At 36.3% G+C, this 20,297-nt stretch overlaps 3 protein-coding genes across 5 annotated transcripts in view; 2 read left to right on the forward strand and 1 right to left on the reverse strand.

Annotated features, from left to right (window-relative positions):
• Positions 1 to 20,297, forward strand: part of LOC137387006 (calcium-activated chloride channel regulator 1-like) — a 261,390-nt gene that overhangs the window by 173,677 nt on the left and 67,416 nt on the right. The window lies entirely within an intron of this gene.
• Positions 440 to 14,085, reverse strand: LOC137387010 (uncharacterized). 2 transcript variants are annotated; one of them, XM_068073290.1, is made up of 11 exons: positions 14,070 to 14,085; positions 9,253 to 9,316; positions 7,308 to 7,601; positions 6,678 to 6,869; positions 5,831 to 5,931; positions 5,370 to 5,460; positions 4,509 to 4,628; positions 2,538 to 2,643; positions 2,122 to 2,210; positions 1,185 to 1,427; positions 440 to 879 (listed from the first exon to the last, which is right to left on the reverse strand). In XM_068073290.1, the coding sequence occupies exons 2-11, from the start codon at positions 9,298 to 9,300 to the stop codon at positions 856 to 858; spliced, it is 1,308 nt and encodes a 435-aa protein (XP_067929391.1). In that variant the 5' UTR covers positions 9,301 to 9,316; positions 14,070 to 14,085; the 3' UTR covers positions 440 to 855. The 2 variants fall into 2 exon arrangements, with proteins under 2 accessions (XP_067929391.1, XP_067929392.1); XM_068073291.1 differs by lacking the exons at positions 6,678 to 6,869; positions 14,070 to 14,085 and having other exon boundaries at positions 9,253 to 9,315.
• On the forward strand, positions 9,889 to 19,990 carry LOC137387071 (uncharacterized). The gene is made up of 6 exons (XM_068073360.1): positions 9,889 to 12,379; positions 12,567 to 12,697; positions 12,825 to 13,093; positions 15,587 to 15,661; positions 16,317 to 16,481; positions 19,841 to 19,990. Exons 1-6 carry the CDS (start codon positions 12,249 to 12,251, stop codon positions 19,988 to 19,990), a joined length of 921 nt encoding a protein of 306 aa, XP_067929461.1. The 5' UTR covers positions 9,889 to 12,248.

Below are 20,297 nucleotides of genomic sequence, written 5' to 3' on the forward strand. Positions count from 1 at the left end.
CTGTAAAAAAAATCTATGCAGTATTCAATCACCTCAGATGGTCATTTTTCAATGCACCTGAAAAACTACACACTCGAAAATTATGCAATGTCCATGCGCTATTCATTCAATAAAAACACACTTCTATTCATCGTTTTATGCGATGTGCAACTAAAAATTAACGCACTGCTGATGGTCATTTTTCAAGGCAATTTCTATTCACACTGTGCATTAATCATAAAACCAAAATATGTACGCACTTAGCGTTTAAAATTGCAGTTTTTAAACATTGACTGAGTTTTCTATACGAAGACGATTTTCACACGCTGAGTGCATTTAGCATTGCAACCTGGTTTTACACGCTTGGCGCATTATATTTTAGGGTCAAATTTGAACGCAGCAAGTGTTTACAAGTTTAATCACTTTACAAACAGCTCTGCGTTTTTTTCAGCCAAGGATATTTTTAAACAGCGAGTATATATAATTTATTATTAACATTTAATAAAAGCACTAAATAACTCGAAAAACACACACAGCATTTAATAAAAGCACTAAATAACTCGAAAAACACACACACCATTTAATAAAAGCACTAAATAACTCGAAAAACACACAGCATCTGTTTGATCAAGATCGATTTAGAATAATAATTAAAAAAAACTATCTACAATAATATAAAAGAGAGCACGATTCCATAAAATCCATTGAGTAAGCCCAAACCCCAAATCACGTAAATAATTCGCTCTAAAAGTGGTGTCACTTTGGCATACTGGATTGGAAAGGTTACTATTTCGTGTGAATTGTGTTCTATGAATTTTGTTGTTATGTTTTAGACTTATAGCGTTCCAGGCTTTGCCGGCACTTGCTTTTCTTCGCCTACTCATCGTCGGCTCGGCTTTCCTGCAAAAGAGAAAAAAAATGTTTCTATGATTTATGATAATTCCAACATGAAAAATAGACGTTAAAAATAAGACTAGGAAGACGGCAAAAAGCTCGACCAATGAGTTTAGGATATGAGTGTTCTCGGAAATTTTAGTTTCAATGATTTTACAACTGGTTGAAATCGTTTTTTGCGCCAAAAGTTACATTTTGGAGTTCTCTTCTCATGAATTATATGATAAATTGCTACCATAGAAATTCATTCGAATCCTACTTAGTTTTTCGACAGATATAAAACTAGCATAGCTGAGTCATTAGGTACTCACCCGCTTCATTTTTTCCATAAATTTGTCGACAGACAAATACTTGCTTCCCTTTCTCACGGTGCTGGAGCCCAAGAAGGTAAACTCCAGCAGCTGGCCAAACTTCTTGGCGTCGCCAAACTCGATGTCCCCAATGTAAAATACTGCCAGAAGTTTTAGCAGGACGAGAGGGTCCTCACTAACGCTTAACTTTTCCCCATCCACACAGAGTTTCCCAAATTTGAGGTGGGGAAGAGAATGGCTTACCTAAAACAGTAAAAAGTAAGTCAGATTGGAGCCGAAACCAGTCCAGCCAATTTATGACGTCAACAACATGCCTATAGAAACATCCTAATAACCTCTAACACGCTGAGTTGGAGTTGCGAACCCATAGCCGGGCTAATGTATGACGTCAACAACATTCCTATAGAAACATCCTAATAACCTCTAACACGCTGAGTTGGAGTTGCGAACCCATAGACGGGCTAATGTATGACGTTAACAACATTCCTATAGAAACATCCTAATAACCTCTAACACGCTAAGTTGGAGTTGCGAACCAATAGACGGGCTAATGTATGACGTTAACAACATTCCTATAGAAACATCCTAATAACCTCTAACACGCTAAGTTGGAGTTGCGAACCCATAGACGGGCTAATGTATGACGTTAACAACATTCCTATAGAAACATCCTAATAACCTCTAACACGCTAAGTTGGAGTTGCGAACCAATAGACGGGCTAATGTATGACGTTAACAACATTCCTATAGAAACATCCTAATAACCTCTAACACGCTGAGTTGGAGTTGCGAACCAATAGTCAGCCTAATTTATGACGTTAACAACATTCCTGTATAAACATCCTAATAACCTCTAACACGCTAAGTTGGAGTTGCGAACCAATAGTCAGCCTAATGTATGACGTTAATAAGTTACCGAACTAAGAAATCCACTCACTTTGTGTTCGGGTGTTTCGGCCAGCATCTTTTTGTCTCCAAGGCGCTTTCCAATCACGATCACCAGTTTCTCAAATCCAGAATCATTCGCTGCAAACAAAGTATTTTTGTTATATTTAAACTTTTTTTGACTACACACTACCAGGTAAGACCTCCAACAATAGAGACTAGTTCTTGTTTAAGCTGCTGCACATGTAAAGCATTGGAATGGAAAATAGGGTGAGACAAACTCCGTAGATTACTATTATCGTGAGGTAAAAAGCCAGTAATACTGACTAAAATCATGGGCACCCGACTCCGACTTATATCATTTTGGCGGTTGATATTATTTTGATAATTGAGCCGTTGCTAGCGCATAAAGTAACATATTGTTCTGCAAAGAAAGTACGTAAATTTGAAGATAATAAATACACTTACGATTAGTCTCTTTTGGACATGCAGCCATGAACAAATCCTCTGCTCGCTTTCCCAACGCGTCCAAATCCAAGTCCCGATTCAGAAGGAGCTCAAGCTCAGGTATAAGCTAACAAGCAATAAAAAAATAAGCAACTTCAAAATATCGACGCTAATTTGAAAGAAGAAGACATTTTAGCAAGCGAGAAATAAAGTACAAACATTTATCTTCAATATTCTTCCTGTAGCAAATCTATAGAATTCAAGAAATATCGACATTCAGTCGACTTGCCCGTAAATAAAAACTAGTTATGACCCTCAATGAACCACTTTACTGCTCTTACATGAAGTAATTCTAAGCCCTCAACGATATAGACCTTTAACAAACTTAATACGAGTTGACAATATTATTTATATAATCAAAAAACTTTGGTGGTGAATTTTTAAAAGCTGTGGTCAGATAGATGTCCAGTCAGAAACACATATCTGACCTGACCACAACGCCGAAATTTTTTTAGAAATTCAATTATGCTGAAGCCTACTTAGATAGTAATAATTACAATGTAAAAACCTAAACGCATAGGGTCAGATGAATGAAATCGAAGCTAGAAATGTGAGTTGTCTTATATGTGTAGTTTAAACGATGGATAACTAGCAGGCATGTGATTTCCAAAATTCATTTTAGCTTGCTGACGGAAGTCGTTGACAAAGTACTTTGAGCAAAAGCCCGAGGCAGCATTTCAATCATAAAATTATGAAATAAATGTGTTTATATACTGAAGTGGATAGATAAAAATACCACCTAAGGTATACTTAAATGGTGAAGGCAATGAATAGCGTACAGTAAGCCAGCGTTCGGAGCTAATACAAAATAGCTTAAAATAAACTTTTTAGCTTATGAATCACATCCCTGACTGTGATTTGCCATAATTTGCCTGTATAATGCTAGAGGTGCAGGATTATCTCTTTGCCGGAAAACACGGCAAGGCTGTCGTGTTTTCCGGCTAACCCTCTCCCTATTCCACCTTAGATTAAACACTGTCCTACCAGCAGGAATATGTTACAAGCCCAAACTACAATTTTATAGAAAACACATACTAACAATAATGGTTTATGCACATGGGCAAGTTGGAGTGGAATACATAATAGTAAAACAATACCTTACTCTTTCTTGAAATTTATTCCTTTGATTTTGGGCCCAAACATATTTATTTTTAAAAAATAGCCAACAAATCTAGACTTCATAACTTTTTGCTCATAAATTTTCAGAAATTGCTTATTACTAAGAAAACAGGCTAGGAATTCTGACTTAGAGAAGGTATGCCATACATTTTCAGTGAAAACATAGTTCAAAGTCTATGCCAAAGACATATTTGGGAGTAGAGTGCTGAAGATTTTTTAGAAGACCATAAAGTTATCCTCTGATTATGGAGAAGAAAACTCCTAATAGATAGGCAGTAAGTCTGCTCAGTGGTAGGATTACGTTCAATGCTGCGCCAGAATAGTGCTAAATAAAAACTTGGCAATCGTTTAATCCAGTGGCCAGATAGGACAGGCAACTGCCGAAATTGACCATAATCCGGCAAGTCATCCATCGTTTAAACTATAAATTACTGTGCACATATTATAAATTCCCTCCATAGAGAGAAACTAACTGGAATTTTCCCCTTGCAATGAATTTCAGTTCAACTCGGTCTCCAATAATATATAACATTTAAAGTTTCAGTTAATCCCAAGACTAAGACATTATTCTTTGAGAAACTATAAAGAGTGACGAGTCTAGTCAAGTTTATTTAAAATTGTGCTTTGGAAGTAGGTAGCCATCTTCAGCTCATGCAAATTGGTATTCGGTGCAGGTTGTATTGCAAAGACTTCGCTTGTAGCTTTTTAATATCAATCCACTAAAACACTACGTGAGACCTGGGCTCAAAATAGGATACTGGGAGAATGGGCAAAATTTTGAAAGTTCATGTTATTTTGGAGAGTAATACTTACAAAAGCCTCCTGTCCATAAATTGGCCACTCAACAACCATGCCACTCCAACCATCTTTCATGTTCTTAAAAGCCTCTTTCCTAATAGACAATGATGGACGAAGCATCTCCTTTACCGCACTCTGCAATATGAAGACTGATTATAGAGTTCTTATAGTTTACTGTGGTTAAAGTTAGGGCATCATCAACGAAAACTACAAATTTTATTCAACTTGCTATAAAGGGTGAAAAGTTACCATAAAAATTTCAACAATAATCAAGTTTAGCCGTGCCATCAGGGAGTATATAACTGGTTACATAATAGATTGTTAGAAAAATGTCCACCTTTTCAAAGAAGTGGAACCCTAAAAGCCGTGACACTGACACTCCATGCCTCATTATAATATTATTCGAAACGCGACTGTCAGTGAATGCTGCCATTAGAAATATAAGCAAATCTTTAATTTAGAAGCGATTTTGGCGGCGACAAAGTGGAGCCCGATCATTAGCAACAATGATGTATAACAAGAATGGTAATACCACAACAAAAATTACTTGAAACATTTAGCGGATGAAACAAAAGGCGCTTGAAAGGCTGTTGCATAATCAAGACTCCCTCATATATTTTAAAAACACAATAAAGCAAGCTGCACACACCTAAGAGATCTACTGAAAGCAACACAAGATGTTGGTTATAAATTAGTACCACTAGCCTAGATCAAATTTGTGATCCTCATTGTCTGCGTTGGAGTTGCACCCACTATAAGCGGCTACTTCGATCTTATTTTATAGTGGGGGTAACTCCAACGCAGACAATGAGGATCACAAATTTTTATCTACCGCTAGCCCCTGATACTCTTATTGAGTAAACTATGCTACCTTACCTGTGGAATTGTGTCAAGATTTTGAACCCGCAAATTCCTCTTTTCCTTGCTCGGAGAAACCACTAGTGCCTCTGCCCTCACCACTATATCCCTGTAAGAAATTAAAAGATGAAAATTATGGCTACAGAAGACAAAGTGTTTGTCGCATTTTTATGAGTTATATGAGTAGAAATCTTATGAAACATTGAGATGTCTATTTGTCCTTGCAAAGGGAGGGGGATGTGCGGATAATAGATTACAATGATTCACTTCAAACAAAGATCAAAAGCATAACATACATAAAAAACATATTATAATGCTTATAACATACATAAACATACAATATTATAATGCTTATCATCAAAACCTAAGACGTCAATATAAATTGCGATTCTGATTGACTATTCATCTCAAACGGTAAATTTTAAATTATTTTTATGACGTCAACAATAAAGAGGAGAATTAACAAGTAAAATACGAACCCGGTGACCGAAGCAGCAGGTTCTTGATCGAGTTTTTGTTTTTTCGCATAGTAGCTTCTTTTGTTTCTTACGCTGCAAGATAACTGTCTTTTGAAAACCTTCTACAAGCAAAGAATGTAGATCCTGATAAACTATAGATGCGCAAAAAAATAGTATGATTACAAAACTAAAAAGGGAGTATAAAAATATCATATGTGTATAGATTAGCTAGCATGAAAACCAGAGAGAGTTGCTCAGTTCTAGTCCATCAGACAGAATATTTTCCAATCATCTTGAAACAAATTTAAAGTTTACCCAGCTTTGGACTCTTGCAATGGTGGTTATGCAAATCAACGCTAGATTACACTGGCTCATAGCGTTTACTATGATAGTAAAAAAATAAAGCTAACCCTTCATTCCTAATATAAAGCTGAAATGAAGCTATGCCTCCCCAAACAACAATTAGAAGCTCAATCATTTCAGTTTCAGTTGCATAAATATCAACGGAAGGGCTTACATTTTCTGGATCACTTATTACACTTCTCATAATAAATATGAAAATATCACTCAATAGCCCATATTAACATTCATAGTGAATGCATGAAAATAAATGACAGAGTAGACAACTCCGACAGGTATTTAACAAGCATTAGGTATCTCTCTCCCTCCCTGAGAGGGTCAAATGCTTAGAAAATTTCTACATACACGAAATAACCCTTGATGGATAACGGATATGATGTAAGTTTCTGTATAATAAATTGTGGAAAGCTGCACGCCAATGCCAAGTATTGCTAAATGAATCTGCAGGACAGTAGGCTACATGCCCGGTAGTAAGTAGACCTATTCACGATTATAAAAAAAAACTCACGTAGCAATCCTTATCTTCGGTATAGCTAGCGTCTTTGAAGATGTCACTCTTATCTGGAAATTGCCTCAGGACTTTTAGTACCACACTATCGTAGTTGGGTCTGCTGTGACTATGGGACCAATTAGCTTCCCCAATCGCCTGTACAACCATTTTCCTGGTCTCTCGTCCAGTAAATTGAGGTACATTGAGCTCCTATAAAACAATAAAACTGAGTTCTTACTTACTATAGGGAAAAGCCATAGTGTATATTAACTTTTAAGGCAAATTACTTAATTAATTGCCTAAGGCGGAGTTTTTCTCATAGACAGAAAATACTGCAGTGTAAAATGCATAGTGTCTGCTCGAACGATAAAGTGTGACTACCAAGAGTTGCCCATTACAAGCGCTTTCAATCAAGGCTAACCTACTAAGATTCAACAATTCAAACAGCACCATACTTAGCAGGTCTAATGTACGTAAAAATTTACATTACAAATTTAAGTTGTGCAATCAATTCAACATTATCGACAGCCAAAGAACAGCCAACGAATTTAGACAGGTCGACAGGATTTATTTTCTCTAGCTAACCTCAATAAATATTAACAACAGCAACAACAACAACATAATTTACAGTATATTGCTGTTACTCACTCGCATAAACAATGGAGAGCTAGAGGGTGTTGAAACAGTCGCCTCAGCAGTGGCAGAGGCTGAAGCAATAGGTTCGGCGGCAGGTGATCCTGAAATAGCGGAAACAGCAGAGGAAGGTGTTGAAACCGCAGGTCTAGGTGTGGTAACCACAGGTCTAGGTGTGGTAACCACAGGTCTAGGTGTGGCCGGCATGGAAGCAGGTGGTGATGCGACCGCAGCGCCGAGTGTTGAAGCAGTTTCATTAGGTGTTGGTAGTGTAAGCGCAACAGAGGGGGCAGCACTTGGTAAGTTATTCTGAAAATGCAAAGACCAATAATAGAGGCGCCTCCGATATAAATGATACCCTAGGACACTTATATTTCGCTAGTATTTAGTTTCGTGAGTAGCACACAGAGTAAAATTTCGCTGCAACTTAATTTCGCAGCTCTGATGAATGCGAAAATATAGTGATGTGAAAATAAATACAGTGGAACAAACAACTTAGATTCCTCAGGTCCGGTCCTCTAGTAAAAAAAGTTGTTATATTTGCGACTAGTTTGTATTTGTAACCCGCAGGTATAAATGTATGGCAGAAATCGATAATTCAACGTGATCGCTTGCTGCCATTTGTTTCTTGGACTATCAATGACGTCTCGGTCCTTTCCGTCGTGACCGATATGGTACCAATATTAGATCTCAAGTATTTATAGCAAGCGATGGCCATGGCACGTTTTGAGTTCACAATATTTCAAATTTAAAAAAATCAAATACAGTACATGTCTCATAAAAAAGAAAATAGATAACAACCAACATCACAACCAGAACTGTATTACATGGTTGGACCTGGTGAGGGTTGTTATCGTTTTTGGTTGGCAGTAAAATTCATCACTACAATAAGTATTATTTAATTGTATGACTTCACCTACCAGACTTTCATCCTCATCAGTTACAAATTCGGTGACTAAACTGATATCATCATCTTCTTCGTTTGTCTTGGCTTTTCCAAAAAAACTTGTTATCGTAATTTGCTTTGCCATGCTGCTCATTCGGTGTATTAACGAATTTACTAGAAATTTCCCAATGAGCTCAATCACACACAAAATTATCTGCATTTCTAATATCACGATTTTGTTGTGGATATCAATGAACTACAGGGCCGTATTCCCTTGGACAGCTGGCCGGCTAAGACGCCCCAACTTTTTAGGAAATTCATAGTCCAACGGCTATAGAAAGGTTTTTATCGCTGTAGAATATAACTTTATTCGAAGCCATAGATACAAACGTCAACTTTTAGTAGTTCTTAGGCGTCATTATTATCTTCATCAGCGGCAAAATATTCTTGTTAACGACTTTTATAAAGGTTTGCAAAATATCAAGTTTTAGCAAACATCTGCTTGCCCATATCCTACTTAATGAACTTGAAATAAAATCGGCAAAAATGATCTTTGTTAAAACGCTTAAAAAAAAGATGTCTTCTTTCTGAGCTTTTTAACTGCATACAAGTTTTGCCTGTTTTAATTTTAAAACGTTTTGTCAGTCACATCAGCTAAAACAAAGCAAATCTCAAAAAATAGAAAAATGTTGATACTTGCCAATAAAATTTTTTAAAACTTCACGTGAGAGGCCCGGCTGAGGCCCTACATAAGAGAAACCTGTTGGGAGCTTACAGCACCCCCCCCCTTCTCCACACCCCAGATGTTCATAACTAGTCGTCTAACATTAGCCCCCCAACTTGCAACCAGTGAATAGTAACAGGCCTGCGTAGAACATAGCTATTTAATTTCGAATTTTCGCTAGTTCGTTATGATAGTTTAGTTTCGCGCATGAATTTTTCGCGTGATGATGACTCCGCGAAAACGCGAAAGTTAGATGCCGCGAATACTTAAGTGTCCTAGGGTATGCATAAAACTATTATACTCAACAATAATCAAGCTAAATTTTGCTAAAAGAAGAACGTAAAATTTACCTTTTGAACACTTTTGACAAGCTCTTTGAGTCTTCGTAGGTATTTCATACATTTCCCCAGAGAGCTATAAGGAAAGTTCACATACTTAACATAATGCCATAGTAATACTTACTAGTAAAGTTTACAGCATAGGTAAATGTAAATCCAAAACTGGCCATTTCAGAATGTCTTTTTGGATCCACATAAAAACGTAACGCAATGCAATCATAAGCAATTCTTAGCCAATTCTTAATTCTTCCTGTCATACAAGTTAAAATGGCGAACAAAAATGATTGACATTGCTAAAGCCTAAAACAAATTGCAAACCCTAGCTATCAACTAATCCATTTGGGGAGGTAATGTAGTTGATCTTTGTTCTTCGCCTAGACAGTATTTTTGTACTCCTTGGCAATAAGAACTCCTTGGCAAAAAGAAGCTGAGTTGCAAGTAGGCCTAATTTCTATTTGAACCACAGGCCGGCCAAGGTGTTTGGTAGCGCTCGGACGGTGGTGCTCGCCCGAGCACCACCGCCCGAGCGCTACCGAACACGTTGGCCGGCCTGTGATTTGAACAACCAACTGGCGGAGGTTATAACATAGACATGAATACCATGATCGCGTAGTCTATCAGACCAAACAAAGACAACTCACCCAACACCAAGCTGCTGAAGCTGCTCTGGTTGCAAGTCAGGTATCACTTCTTCATCAAGGATATCATTATCTAAAATGAATTCATAAAAAAATCAAACCATACCAGTCTTGTTGGAGGAAAATAATTCCTAGTGAGTTAACTTATATCCTTAATTAGAGAGAGCAGTAGCAGCAGCCCCCACAGACTCACAGAGTTAGAGTTGAATTCAAAGTTACAAAAAAATAGTGACAACCTAATCATTCCAACTTAATTCTAAATCATTGATTTGGGCACCAATGTTGAAGAACCTTTGAATACTCATTGTGGCTTCAATTAGCTCGTTAGAATATTCTTAGCCAATAGCGTATCTGGTAACAAATCTATGCTCATACAGTGAGTCAAGTATTTCATTTATTTGTATAACTTGACAACCATACAACCATACAACCATAAAGTGACACTAATGAGTAACTGAAGGTGCAACTTTTTTGTGATTACAGCTGTCAGAATTTAGTTGCCTTAGTTGGAGTAAAAGTTAAAAGTTAATGAAAGAAAATATTGAAATATAATTCCGACTTAGCAGCCTAGTACTACTAGGCTACTAAGTCTTAATTATATTTCAATCTTTTCTAGGCTAGTAGTAGTACCACAGCCACCCAGGCACAAATGGATGGTGGGGTGGGTGGCTGTGGCTAGTACTAGTAGTCAACAAGATAGTGTAAAAATTAATTATTCAAATGCTGGCTGGCTGCACCAAGGAGTTGGCTACACAAATGTATTTAAGGGTAAGAACACAAGATTTGAAACGAATGATGTTGGAAGTGTGGTGATTGTAAAGATTACTTCTTTCTTTGGCCTTCTTTCTATTCTCTGTTTAGTAGGCTTACATAGGCATTGTGTTTTATACCTTTGAAATTTTAACTACTCTATGGCCTAAACAAGAAATTTTAATTACTCTATAACCCAGGCTTGAATTGTGTCGGCAGTAATCTTTTCTCAATTGAAAACCTCTGAATGTTCTTACAAACAAAATTTCCTTCATGACTTCTATCAAAGACTAAAGAGTTGTATGTGGGATACATACAACTCCTTGCTCCTATCAATATGTCTGTTGCGTTGCATAGGCCTGCATCAAGAACTCCCTGCATGCATATAGCTATCTATTTAATTATGATAAATAATATTCATTCATTGCATATAAATAGGTACGCTTTAGATCTTCTACTGTTCGGGTGACTGCTCTCAAACATACTACTTTATGTAGCGATTAGGCCTCTCTCACAAAAGTAAAAAATATTATTGTTTCATGTTTTCTATAAAAAGGGATTGTAAATTAAAAGAAAGTTGAAACTTGACTTAATAAAGCGAAGAGCCTTTTAATTTAGGTTGATTTCAAGGTCTTGATTTCAATTCAGAAACTTAGGCCTACACCTTTCATTTGTCTAATCCTAGATAGTTGTGATTTTGATTCTGATGATGATTACCCGTTGGGTATGAAACTACTAGTAATAAAATGTTTTAAACGAATTCTATTTTAATATATTTTACGCTTTGTTCAACATTGGGCACTTTAGTAGATGCCTACTTCCAAAGTATATAAAATAAAAATTATCTCGTTGAATTTTAGTGATCAAGTCAAACTATAAATGTAGCGTATACTCACCAAGTAATATTTCGTATGCCGCTGTATCGCCTATCTCTTCAAAAAGGGTTTTGAATTGTTCCATTATTGCAGAAAGTTTGTAACGGCTATTGCTAAAAATCTTAGCCCAACGGATTCAAACGCCAAAGTACTGTAGGTTCAACGGTTACGATACAGTATTCTGACTTGAAATGAACCAACTACACCAAAATTATAGTATTCTCTCTTCATAGCCAAGCCTACTATATTTTATTGGACAAGCTTTCAGCCTAAACAATGACTGCATTGCTATTGGTCTATTGCAACCAATCACATTGTTATTGTCTTGCCTATGATAACCCTTGATAATAAGTTTTATCTGAGTTTATAGATTAGTCCATAAAAAATGGTAGATTGCTTTTGCAATTTTAAAACTTGTTTTAGGACATGTTGTTGACGATACTGCTGTTGAATATATTTCTGCGAACCCGAATCCTGGATCTTGTGGAGGCCCAGTGGACTTTCACTTCAAACTGCCCTATCTTGTACCGAATTCCGACTTAGGCAAGAAATTGTATAGGATATATGTTGGATTTTTGTAATAAGTGTTCTAATATGCCAATTTTCTTTCTGAACAGATCAGACTATAGGGATATTTTGATATTATTTTGTTATTTCAACAAAGTGTCCTCTGAAATGTTAGTAACACTTGCTCTCATTGAGCCATTGGTATTTTGAATAATTGTTAATATTCCAATTTTAGGAAATGCTTTATAGCTGTTCCATATGTGGATTTTCTCACAATTCAAATAAAGTCTTCACTCTCCATGTCATCCGAGTTCATAAACATGATCCAAGGTTTCGGATAACATGTTTCTGCGGCATGAGTTACGGAAGGTATGATATGAAGTTGGCCCTAAAGTCCTATTTGGTATTTTTAAATCTGGCTAATAAATGTCATGTCATATGATAAGGGTTCTGTTTTGAAATTGAGCTAACCATAATGTAAAAGCCCCATTGGAATCAATTTGCCTGATAGGTTGTCAATTTAAAATACACTGAATGGTAGTTGCTTGTTTTACAGCTATCTCAGTTATAGAAGGCACGTTCGTAGGAAACACAAGGACACTGAAACTCATATTGAATCAATGCCTTTAGAACCAGTTGTAGAGCCAGTTTTAGACCCAGATCCGCAATCTCCTCATCATCGTAACAGTAAGTATAAACTCATTATCAGGAAATTCAGACACTATTGGCACATTCTTCCTAAAATTATATTTTTCTCAAAATGGACATGCCAGTCAACAATAAAACGCAATCTTATTCTTGTTAATTGTTTCAGATGAGCAAACTGTTAGACCTCCTTCACTGGAGAAGAACTGTGCCAAATTTATGCTAAGTCTTGCAACAAGTAATATTCCCAATGTACACATTGAAAAGATTGGTTCCACTGTCACTGAGCTGTTGAATGAACAGAAACGATTGTTAACGGATACAGTGCAAAAAGAACATGGAATAGATGTTGGCGGTTTATTCCCCTGTCATGGATTCACGCGTCTAGCCACTCAACACACTAGAATGCGATACTTTAAAGAGAAGTTCAACCTAATTGTGAGTTCTTAATGTGTTTGTACTAAAAAAAGTCAAATTTTAGTTGACACACTGAATCAAAAAAATTATCTAGCTGTTTGCTGCCTATAATCTAAGAATACAAAGCAAATTCGGAAAAGATGCTGATCAAATCCTTAATATTTTTAAACTAAAGAGTATAATATAGGCCTATAATTCTTCTTGCGTTAACTCTTGGGAGTTTTTAAAAGATTACGATCACTCAGTGTTTCATTTTAGTTAACCCTTTCAGCCCTAATTATTTTCCAGTTGAGTGCCCCCCTGGCCTAATTAATTTTTCACACTCAATATTTAATAAAGTGAGGTGTGTTAGATTGAGCATAAATAAAGCTGCGTTCAAGATAAATGAAAATAGTTTTTTGTAACTTGTTGGTAACATTCTTAGCTACATTTTGATACTAACATATACACATTAGGTTAATCTATATAGGATGTTATTGATAAGATTCAAATCAATACATTTTTTGGAAATCGAAAAGTCCAAGTTTGGCTGCTACTACAAGTCAGCTTTTTGGTTGATAACACTTCAGTAACATATTAGGATAACAAGAAAAGGTGTTATCATCAAGTTGCAAAAAAAAATTTGGAGTTCTAACCAATAGAACTGAAATTATGAGCCTATACGCAATATTATGGCATAATGTAGTTTCCGTTCCATTGTTCAATCAATTGGTATATAAGGTCTATATATCATATTTACATTCTATAAGGACAACATTTATTGCAGTTATGATAATAAACACGAGATGCAAACAACTGGAGTACAAAACTAATATAATGTATCGTTTTTATCAACTAAAATTGTGAAAAGATTTGTCAAATAAAATTTTTTTATTCGAAAAATTTAAAAGTTATAACTATTTAGTAATTTTGATGTTGTGCAATTGAAACCCACTTTGTGCTACTAATAAACGGTCATAGTGTTGTTGTAGATCACTGTCACTGCTAAATTCTTCACCTGAACTAATTATTACGTTAGATTGTAAGATTTAGCCGTAGTCTTTCGGCAAATGCATTCAATATGGCGACCTCCAGAGTTGAAGTTTGAAATCTATCACAGGATTTGCCTAGTAAAATGCTTTTATCCAACCACATTTCTGGTATCAAAACAATCCTCAGACTGTTATCTTTCGAAATAAAGCTATAAAAAAACGATAAACACAAAAGGAGTATCAATAAAGTTACTCAGAAAGTGTCCCGAAAGTGTTGGCTTCAGGCCCAAGTGTGAACAACTTCTCCCGAAATAGTTGGCATCAGGGGTGAGAGGGTTAATGCTTTAGTGTCACAGAGTCCATGGACGTATATTAGCATCCATGAGTTACGAGTTTTCGTGTTGAAATCTCTAGTGTGATAATTGTAATGTAAACAAAAGAACAATGCTGTGACTGTGAATCATAATCATAGTAATAAAGGGTTATCTATGCAGTGAATTTAAAAATTAGCATGATATTTATGCCATAATATATATTAATTATGGCAAAATAGTGAGAATAAGGGCTCATTCTTGATCAATCTTTTCAAACTAGTGTGTTGAAAATTGCTGAATATAGCCCCTGTCACGGAGTGATAGCAAATATGTAATATAAAAAGTCAATGCAGTCCTGGGGCATATTAAAAAATATATTTGACCCACTAGTTATCCTGAATGATTGAGGCCGCGCAGCGGCTGAGGGAGCGCGCTGGCGGAGAGGGTCCGGGAGGGGCGCCCGAGCGCCCTTCCAGTGGGGGGTCCGGGGGTCACACCCGGAAAATTTTTTTCTAAAATGGTGAACATTTACAGCATTTCAGAGCGTTTTGCAAGATTCTACTGAGTCCACAAATAACCAAAATTCGAACATAATATATAATATAAAACAGTCAAAAGTTAAAAGCGAGTACGTATAAAACTACAAATGTATTTCGTATGGTCAAAAACTACATTTTATATCAAGTTTTTAACCATACAAAACAGATTTGTAGTTGTATATGTACTCGCTTTTAACTTTTGACGATTTTATATTATTTTAGCTCCCAATACCTATATACTATATATCTATATGTCAGTGTATTATGATGGCGCTAGAGATTTAAACAAAACTAACTAATGTCGATTGGCTCAATGACAGCAACATGTTATCTCATAATCTCCTTTGTGATCTTTACTAGATTTAATCATGTTAAGGCAATACAAAGAGGTACTGTTATGTTATGCAATAATACATGATCTCACTAATGAGTTTTGGTTATTTGACCCACTAGTGAAATTTTCACTCACGAAAACTCGTAACTCGTGCCCTGTCAAATACGCCCCTGAATTGCAGTCAATTGACAATATTCACATTAGATCACTTGCCTTGGAACCATTGGGGTGTTTAGAGAAATAAAGATATGATAAAAGCCTGTTTGGAAATAAGCCTCTTTCGTTTGAATTTTCCTTAAAGTGTACACCAACCAATTAATTGTATCCTAACCTAAATGTCGTGTTGTGGCTTGTAGGAATCGACTCCAATTCGCTACAACAACACCGCTAGAAGACCATTTTACTATGTATCCGTACTATCAACTCTCCAGGTAAATACTTGTGCGCTTAATAACTGCAAACATGCAAGATAACTTCTGAGAGAAAATATATGAAAAAGGTTGTCAAATGTGCTGCGCTTGTCATAGTTCTGCGATTTCAATAAGAATTGATTCCTGCTAATTACCGTTAGTGAACTGGCTATGGACAAGTAATTTTTTCAGGATTAGCTCTTTAAATTTTTTTCAGTGACACAGCTAAGTTAGTGTAACAAGTTAGGTTCCCTAGGTTGATAGTTGGTCTACAGTTAGTGAGTTTATTTATAGTGACTTATTTTGCTAATTGGCTTGGCCATGTTCCCATTGTACTGAACATATCTTTATTTCAGACCATTTGTAAACCTAATTTGCTAATGATTATGTAAACAAAGAGCGCCTTAGCTGTTCCCATCAACAATATAGCAATGAACAATAAAGCACTTGTCACCCTGAAGAGTTGCTCTAATTTATCAGACAAATATAAACATCACACAATAGGGTTCCATGAGGAAATTGAGTCATCTTTGACTAGAAACACAACATTGTCGACCAACTATCATCACCTCATGGAACCTAACTAAATGCTAAAAGTACAACCAACATTTTGCTTTCAAAATTATGCAAAAAAGCTTTAGTCTATGTTCTCATGTATTCATTCATCTGTTTGCAGATAATGTTAGATAGTCCAGAAATCCGGAATGTAGTACAGTTTCCAATATTCTCTCCAGATGGGGCAATCAAAGACTGCATAGATGCTGATTATGCACAGAATTCTGACTTTTTTGCTGACGGGCAAAAGATAATGGTAGCAGCCTATTATGATGATATTGAAGTGGTATGTCAGCTCAAATAATAGTGTGTTGATTTAAGGATCATAAAGCCCTTCAACTATGCTACACAAAACTTATTGGCGACTACTGCCTTCTCAAATTTAAGTGCTCATCTAACACAGAAGAATTGGGCATAATTCTGCGTAGGCCTATAAATAAATTTACCATTTATGTTTCGGTTGTGTCAACATGCAGATGTTCAGGTCCCACCCTGAATTTGTTGATACCGTATGATCCGGTTTTGAGCGCCCCTTTTCCTGTAGAGACGGATAATACTTTGAGCTGTGGTAAATTGTCTTGTTGAATGCTTTTAAGTTTTTATACATTTTGATTAGTGTTATAAAAATCTTTTGTAATTAATTTCCGTCGATTCTGGTAGGGAGGCCTACTGTTTTAAAGCCAGATGTCGTAGCTTTATATTTTTATTTTACCTAGTGGGCATGAGAGTATTGTCTAGGTTTTGGTTCAGCTTGAAATATATTATATTGACCTTGTCATTCACTTTACTTCCCAGAGATTTTCATGTTTCTATGTTGAAAGGTTCAGTTCAACGTACGGAAAACTTGTATGCCTACCCCATTCTGATACTTATTGTCAAAGAAAGACGCTCTCACCATGCTTGAGGAAACATGTTGAAGCGAAAAATACTGACCACAAAAGATCTAACAAAAGACCAGCTCAAACACTACATATTTTCAGACCCTGTTTTAACAATCTTGAGGCATCTTTAAAAGTAACTATCTAGGGTACATGATTGGGCAGTGCAAGTAGGCTGAATGTAGTGTGTGCACCTCATAACAGGACAGGGTATTTGAATTTCTAACAATGAACACAATAAGTTCCAAAATTCCCATTGTGGGAGAACAAAGGAACCCTCTTTGTTTAGTAGGCAAGGCAAGGGCAAGGCATATTTCTCCCTTAGGTCTTAGCCAATGTTGCCTAATGCCCTCTAAAATACATTTTGCCCTTTACTTTTCAGCTTGCTATTGAGTTCACAAAACTTTTGGCGCTCTTTTTTTCTAAACATCCTGAATCAAATTCGGTACACTTACTCTGCTGTAGCGGGCCGCAGTTGTTTTATATTAGCAGAGGATTGAAGATTTTAAGAAAGGTTCTTTAAATTGGGCTGTGGTGTGGCTAAAATTTGCATGGTCATTTCGTAGATAATGGGTAAGACCCCTTTCTGTGGGATACCCATGTCACAAGTATTTATGCCGACTTAGTGAACATTCTGGCCCATTGTGAAATCACACACTCTCACTTCACAACCAAGCGATTCGAAATGAGTCATTTTTATTTTTCTCCCCCCCCCACCCACCCCTTCTGTGCAACTTATTGTATTCACTGTCAACAAATCAAGTTTGCTTCATACTATAGCCTATCCTACTAACACCCTAGCTGTGTGACTTTTCCATCATCCGTACTGCTGTGCTAATAACAACCCATCATATAGAGTAGTCGATTACGACCTGATGGTTGATTCACAGCACAGCCTGCTTTAGATTCCTATTTTCATGGGCGACTTCTTGTCCATATTTGAATGATACTTTTTGTATTATGACCCATGGCCTAAAAGGTATCTAAGAAATAGCCGATGGTCTAGCTATATTGCGATTGTGTCAAAGCTATGTAGAAAATGTCCGCAATGGAAAATGTCAGCAGCGGCTGCTGTGAGTGAAGGAAATTCTATGACCAAGATTGAACTGTTTTGGTTTAACATAATTTTATGGTCTTTTATATATACCTTTAGAAAGGGTTATGACTGAGTGGTTAATAGTTTAATCAGCAGGGTTAGGCATGAGGCAATACACAGCAATACACAGCAACATCAATACCCCGAGATATTTTCAAAGGAGATAAACTCGGCATAGGTGCATTCCCTGGCCCTGATTTGTAATCAGTTATTTGTGTTGTTCCTTTTTGTTGCTATTAGATCTTTCACAAAACATTTTACGACAAAGAGATCTGGATCATACAGTGATGTTTTCTATCTATTTTTATTGATATACATGTACAGTTCATTATTTTGCTGAAAAATTCTTGTAAAAATTGTAATTTGAGCTTTTTTGTACGCGTGTCGAAGTGGATTTTCCCACAGTGTTGGACGTGTACCCCTCCGCCTCGCAGTGTTTCCCCAAAAAAGTAAATCTGTTTCTAACACTGGTTATAATTATATTTATCACTGATGTATTCCAATCTTGATTATTTAAATTTAAGTCGTTTTTGGATGACATTCATCAACTACTATTTGGTTGAAAATATCTTTTCCAGCAAAGCAATGCCTTACAGACTAGCGGCTTTTTAGCTAACTCAAAATCCTATTCAATATGTTTCCCAGTCATTGTTAGCCTGGGTAGGCTCTTCAACAGAAGAGCCTACCCAGGCTAAGTCATTGTAGTTTAACTTTAAGTGACATAAACTGTTGGCACTTGGTGGTAGTGGCATTCCATTATCAACCACCCACCCAATGGAATGCCACTACAGCCAACTGCCAACAGTTTATGTCACTTAAACTACAGCCATTGGAGAGTTTATAATTTCTCTCAACTGTTATTATTATATCTATTGTTAACCTAGCTAGGCCATAAACAAATTATTAGTTGGTTAATACAGGCTAAGTGTTTTGTGGACCATTTATTCAGCAAAACCGTGCCGAAATACTTTCCATGTCTCTCGCCTTTAAGAAAGCTTCGTCAATAACTCCAACCTTGGCTTCAAATAAAGTTATGTCTCAGAAGTTCTCGAATACCCGACAACGCGAATAACTCATAAATAACTCACTTTAAATGTGGTGCCAGGTTAGCCATAATGATAATCCTATTACTCACTCTAAATTTTGTTGCCACTCAATATGGCTAGTATAATAGAAGAGATGGAGGTATAGAGCTCTACCTTAGCTTAGGACAATTAAAATAATCCTTTGAATGAAGACTTATGAATAGGATTTTTAATTGAATAAAATAACTTTGAAAGTTGTGACATCAGTTGTGCATGCCAATGCTGCACCGTTTTGTTTGAGAGGCTAACCCAGCACCTTGAAGTTCGAGCAAAGGTTTAAATTTCACAGGTTACACAAAAACTAAGTAGCCTATTTATGCTTTACTTGAATTTTATTTTTAATAGGTCTGATTACGCATGTAATTATAGTCAATTTACCAATTGGTAGACACATTTTACTGATAACCACAAATGGCTCTCCGAAAGCTCAAAGTCTAATAGACCTACTCCAGTCTCAGTGCTTTTATGAAGGCTACCGTGAAAAATACAAAAATATTTCCCAATAATCAAGTGGGGCATTATGTAAACAGCTTTTTGCTATTAATAATTGTTTCGACAAAATATTACTTTAGAATTTTCCTCAAAGTGGATGGTGAGGAATGAAAAGCGAAAAATGAAATTTGTCGCACCCATCACTTTGCTCGTTTCCTCAACGAATCTCCGTAGACTCATCAAGGAAGCTGCTCTACAATCTTGCATCGAAGAGAATATGAGGCTCATTATGAGGCGGGATTAAACCACTAATTAATAGTCCTATAATCATGCATCTAATTCTAAATTATGCCAATTGGTAATCCACATAGCAGCTTTTTTATATTACGGGAAAAGTGTTGGGAGCAGTTTTAATGATTATAATCTATCCCAACTTTGGTTACTCAGTTTTGGACTTTGGTTGGCGCCATAGCTGCCAAGTCTCCCTTTTTGAGAAGGATATTTCTGATATTTTGGGTAAATTTTCCTCTCCACACGCGATTAGCTATTTTTTTATTCAATAATATTAACAGAGTGTCATACACTATCAGAAAGAGGGCATGAGAGAAGTC

Source organism: Watersipora subatra, chromosome 2 (genome assembly GCF_963576615.1).
Source record: "Watersipora subatra chromosome 2, tzWatSuba1.1, whole genome shotgun sequence".
Classification (NCBI taxonomy): Eukaryota; Metazoa; Bryozoa; class Gymnolaemata; order Cheilostomatida; family Watersiporidae; genus Watersipora; species Watersipora subatra.